The 5328-nt window shown below is 38.0% G+C and overlaps 1 protein-coding gene across 5 annotated transcripts; it reads left to right on the top strand.

Moving 5' to 3' along the window:
* Nucleotides 1–416: 416 nt before the first annotated feature.
* LOC129728794 (ATP-sensitive inward rectifier potassium channel 11-like) lies at nucleotides 417–4676 on the top strand. Of its 5 annotated transcripts, none has more exons than XM_055687254.1 (7): nucleotides 417–627; nucleotides 1758–1795; nucleotides 1894–1982; nucleotides 2137–2309; nucleotides 2936–3165; nucleotides 3284–4258; nucleotides 4315–4676. In XM_055687254.1, the coding sequence occupies exons 2-7, from the start codon at nucleotides 1787–1789 to the stop codon at nucleotides 4483–4485; spliced, it is 1647 nt and encodes a 548-aa protein (XP_055543229.1). In that variant the 5' UTR covers nucleotides 417–627; nucleotides 1758–1786; the 3' UTR covers nucleotides 4486–4676. The 5 variants fall into 5 exon arrangements, with proteins under 5 accessions (XP_055543229.1, XP_055543227.1, XP_055543226.1 ...); XM_055687255.1 differs by lacking the exon at nucleotides 417–627 and adding an exon at nucleotides 947–1247; XM_055687252.1 differs by having other exon boundaries at nucleotides 1758–1982.
* Nucleotides 4677–5328: the final 652 nt, after the last annotated feature.

Consider the following 5328-nt stretch of genomic DNA (forward strand, 5'->3'; position numbering starts at 1 on the left):
TGACTTAAACAGAGCTAATAGTAAGGTAGATATTATTTTAACAGTTGTGCTTTACGTTTTTAGTAAATAAATTTACAGTACTGGTACTTTGGATAACGTGTTCGATTCTCGATGTTTCAGTAAATACAGAACAATGGTAAGAGAAAACTTATTGTAATTGAGAGTGTAGTTAAAAACTTAAGAAATTTAAATTGCAGTTTCGAATTTAGCTAATGCTTCATATCTCAAATTTGTTTTTGTTGGATATTCGTCAAAAGTATTAGGCTTTGGTTTTGTCGTATTCCTATTTATATATTAAGACAGGTTGGCCACAAACGGCAAATTGTCTGTCAAACGTCTGTCACATTGAGCTATAACGTCAAACTTCCTACCACTTGGAATGTCGCCTCAATGCAAGAAAGTGAGGAGATGTAGGCAGCAGTGTCAAGCACTAATTATTTATCAAGTATTTCAGCATACGTACACATAATCAGACATTATCTGTTCAGGAATAATGGACTGTTTTACGAGCTGACAGAAAACAAAAAGCTATTGGTATTACTTACGTCATGTGCTTTCTCTCAAAATTCAATTCAATCAGTGGTTCTGAAACGTCTCATAACGTAGGCTAGTCGTACATATTGCAGGGTAAGTATTCGAAGGAACTAAGCTTAGCTAGAAGAGATAAAAATACTAGTTTGCTTGACGAAGTGTTTTATGCATAGTATTATTCCTACAAAACAGCAAAATTTTGCGTTTTTTAACAAGAAAACTTAATCTTAGATACCAACAGATTATTATCATTCGCATTCCTAAATTCGAATTATTCGTTCAAATACATTTTTATTGCGTGACGCGTGCTTATCAGCCACCTTACTAAGCGCATAAAACAGTGGCTCTGTTCCGCATTGCGGCGGTGGCGCGATTGAATTTTGAGATCTTCGTGAGAAGTACACCTGCAAATGTGTTAAAAGTGCACAACAGTTTACAACAAATAGTTTTATCATCAAAATTATGTTCGAATCCACAACTGCCTTCTTGCTATGGCTTATCTTATCGACAGATATTTATCTTAACGTTCGTTGACAAGATAATGGTTATCAGCAGTTCTTGGGCGATATGGTTTGCGACGCAGTCGTGCGTAGTATTGCAAATTCATCGGATAATAAGTAATGTTTCCGAGCATATGGCTGCTTCAATAGTTTACGACGATTTGTGATTTTGCAAACATAAAGTGCTCAGTTTGGGAACCGACCAATGAGTATAGAGTGAGTATAACGCGTGTTATTATTTTGAGACATGGTTTGTGGAAGGCATGTTCATTGAAAAATTAGGAAGTTGGAGAAAATTGTATCAATATTCAAAGGGTTTTGTGATTCATATAATTCAAGAGCTCATTGTCTGAAACCTACTGCTTGCATTTCACACGAAGAAAATGTGTACTAGTGGAGATTGAATTTCCACATTCAAAGTTCGCAAACATAGGTTTCACCAGCATAACATAATGTGAGGTATTCCACATTCAAGTAAATAAATTTGACTAACCATGACTAAATTGTGGCCTGAAAAGAAAACAAAACATTTATGAAAGCATAAACAATCATATATTGATTTGAAAAAAAAACAATAGAGAGCAAATCATTGTGCTTCAGAATGGTGAATTCATCACAAGATTAGAAAAAATTACTTCCAATTATATGACAACGGTGTCCGGTACATAAAAGAAAACAAAATACACAATCAGTCATGTTACTGAAGCTCTGAAACCATTTTTGCAGCACTCTAGAATCCAGCTCTGCTAGCCCATATGCACACGGTAAGCATTGGCGTCGCCGTTGGGATGTCCCTACCATGGACAACAATAATGCTAATCGTTTTTCCCACCCGATGACCATCGTTAATTACAATCGACAGGAATCAATGGAACTGTTCGCGGCCCCTGGGAGCCCATACCACATTCGGAAACCCGTTGCGATCGATCGAAATGAGCGCAGCCGAATATGGTAAGCTATAGAGAATCGACACTATACTATTGTAATTTATAAACATATTTTCAAAAACTTTATACTATAATTGCTCAAAAAACTGGATTTTTAGCAGCTGATTTGAAAAACGGTAAAGTGTCCAACCCAATCCACGTTTGTTTCATCGTTCTAGGGTAGAGCAACAACAGCAACAGAACAAACATAATCACAACGTAGAATGGAAAAGTAGTCAAGAATCCGGTCTTGATCTGGACCGCCCGCATATAGCGAACCTTGCCTCGGAAAATGCACATCGACATCATCATCACCTTGGCGATCGAAAGTTCCACGACGAGGCAGACGAACGTAAGTCCATTAAAACAATTAACCGGTCACTGTCAGACATTTCCGGATTTGCTTACGCGACACGCCTTCAATCAGTCGCAGTCACCAGTAAGATGAGATAAATAATAATTCCAGTACTTCTCAGCTACTAATTGGAAGTTTATTATGTTTGACGCAGAGCATTGCGCTTTTATCTGTGTATGTTAAGCTTAAATCTTGGGTTTTTATTTGATTGTATTGTTCATTTTATCCATGCTTTATTGCGCGTTCGCTTGTGTATGGAAGACATAACCGCTGAGATAATAATCAAGTATTATTTATTAAGATAAATGTATCACTATAAATAAAAGCAACTAGGGATGCTATTCCTATGTGCATTATCTCTGATTCAAAAGATATTAAATATTTGAACATCATAAGAGCTCTCCTGTTTTGTACGAAAAGATAAGCCCCTAACAGTGGTTATTAGATTACGTACATATGCAGAAGCTGGAAACAAACGAATCACGCTGACCGCAGTGACCGCGCTTCTCAGTAACCAAAGACCGCGCAGCAGTCAGTACACTGTAACAGAGAGATCGTGACCACGCTTTAAATTTTCTCGCAACTTGTGATCTTTTTTATCTTTTTTTTTTTTATACAACTAGCTATCCCATTTAACCAGGCGGAAGACGAACCGCTTCAATTTCCTATTATACTGCAAAGTGCTCGAAATATGCAGCAGATACGGCAGCGGCTAAGACGGGATCCTGAGCACCAGGGAACACGTGCTATTCGGTCGACACGAGTTATTAATAAGGCCGGCGAGCGAAACGTACTATTTTTACATCTACCGCAGAAGTCGGTTCGCTTTGTGAAGGATCTTGTCACGACACTGGTGAGTAATATTTTAACTTAAAACACGCTTTTTGAAGTGATATAAAACTAATACCCAAAAAGCATACCAACAAGTTCGTACCGAAATGAATTATACTAACCTACAAACCTAATTTTAGGTAGAGGAGCAATGGCGATACACTTTAACCGTTTTCGCGTTAAGTTTTTTCTGCAGTTGGATCCTTTTCGCCATTCTGTGGTATCTGATTGCCTACGCGCATGGTGATTTAGACTTCGACCCTGAAACGGGCGAACGTTTGGGAGATGGAGCTCTTCCGTGTGTCGAGGGTGCAACCTCGTTTGCTGCTTTTCTGCTCTTTAGCATAGAAACACAGGTTTCCACCGGATATGGCGCAAAAACGCCCACTGAGGAATGTCCGGAAGCGTTGTTTTTGTTAATCGTGCAGATCATAGTTGGAGTAGTGATAGACGCATCGATGGTCGGAATTGTCTACGCAAAGATGGTACGGCCTCCGAAAAAGATATCTGATATGAAATTCAGCAGAAAAGCGGTCATTTGTCAAAGAGACGGGAAGCTGTGCTTCATCTTTCGGTTGTGTGATCTGAAGCAGCAACATGCAATTGAAACTAAAATCTCCGCCGTTATGCTAGAGCAGCGTCGTTCACTGGAGGGGGAACTTATCGAGAAACACGAGTCCTACATGAAGTTGGAGAATGGAGGCCGAATACTGCTGATGTGGCCTGTAACAGTTTGTCACGTCATCGATAGTGAGAGTCCGATGTTTGATATCTCAGCCAAAGATTTACTGCAGAAAAGGTTCGAAATAGTAGTAACATTGAGTGGTGGAACTATGACCACCGGTCAAGTGAATGAAGCTAGAACCTCCTATCTACCAGGAGAAATTCATTGGGGTCATCGGTTTCCAAACATCATTCATTACGACAGAATGCACGAACATTATGTTGCTGCTAATGAACAAATGGATGTTATTGAACCTGTAGACACACCACTCTGTAGCGCCCGAAGGTTAGAGGAAGTTTTGAACGAAGTGCAGCAATTTTTGGAGCACGACCGACAAAGGGAGTTTGATGGCTTAGAATGTCGATCGATTAACGAAGAAAATGTAAATGAGGTATATTCCAAACGTGTTCACTGTATTATTTGTTTATTTATTCGCTCACTTTACAGGATAGTGACTACGATGGTGGTCTGCAAATGAAACAAATCAAATTAACTGGAAAGCAAAAGGAAGATATCTCGAATCAAATTGATGGTGACGTCATCTTGGAAGATGCTTCAGAAAACCGTGATAAATGTGTACTAAATTTAAAAGAACTCGAAAAGTCAAGTGAATGCTGAACGAGTGAACGAGTGATATCAATTTGTATTTGTGAATGATAAACTTACCCCTACCCCATATTCGTAAAAATGAATATTAGAATTTTATACACTAATTAGTGAAAAAAATCAAATACATTGTTTCAAACAATGTATTTTTTTAATGAATTCATATACGAAAACACAATAAATGAACTCATGAATATCTAATAGATCAATGTTTCGAATCTTTAATTTAATTACTTTTTAGCAATCATCAAAAATATGTTACGATATGCCGACAAAAACAACTATTGCCCCTAGGGCTTTTATATGATGTCTCGATATTTGATCACATAAAACTAAACATTTTTGAGTTATTTTCTTCTTCACCCTAATGAAAAAGTATTTCTCGAAATAATTGCTTGTTAAACAATAAAAATATGTAGTAAAGATGAATTCAAAAATGTTGCAACAGGATAAGTTGAGAAGTGATAGAACATAGTTTATGGAAAACAGGTTTCTTTTATTTTCTGAAATTTGTTGCAGTTACTTTGGCCAAGCAGATAAAAATATTATTTAACCGTAACCGTACTACCGTCAGATTGTTTACCTGTTTAAAAAAGACCGATACTCACAGGCTCAAAATCTGATTAGCAATGGCTCCGAGGGCATCCTTGTGTTCCTTAACCCAGTTCCAGGCATCGCTCAACCATCCATGGGCCAGTTCTGGGTTGTTCTCCATAGCCTCATTAATAGCCTTCAGGTGTGCTTCTAGACCATCATTGGGAGCTGGTAGAGCAAAGGCTACAGCCAGTAACATCGCTAGAACAAGTACGAATTTCATATTGTTTACTTTGAGATACTTTCTTGAGAAGACCTCTA

This window comes from Wyeomyia smithii, chromosome 3, assembly GCF_029784165.1.
Source record: "Wyeomyia smithii strain HCP4-BCI-WySm-NY-G18 chromosome 3, ASM2978416v1, whole genome shotgun sequence".
Classification (NCBI taxonomy): domain Eukaryota; kingdom Metazoa; phylum Arthropoda; class Insecta; order Diptera; family Culicidae; genus Wyeomyia; species Wyeomyia smithii.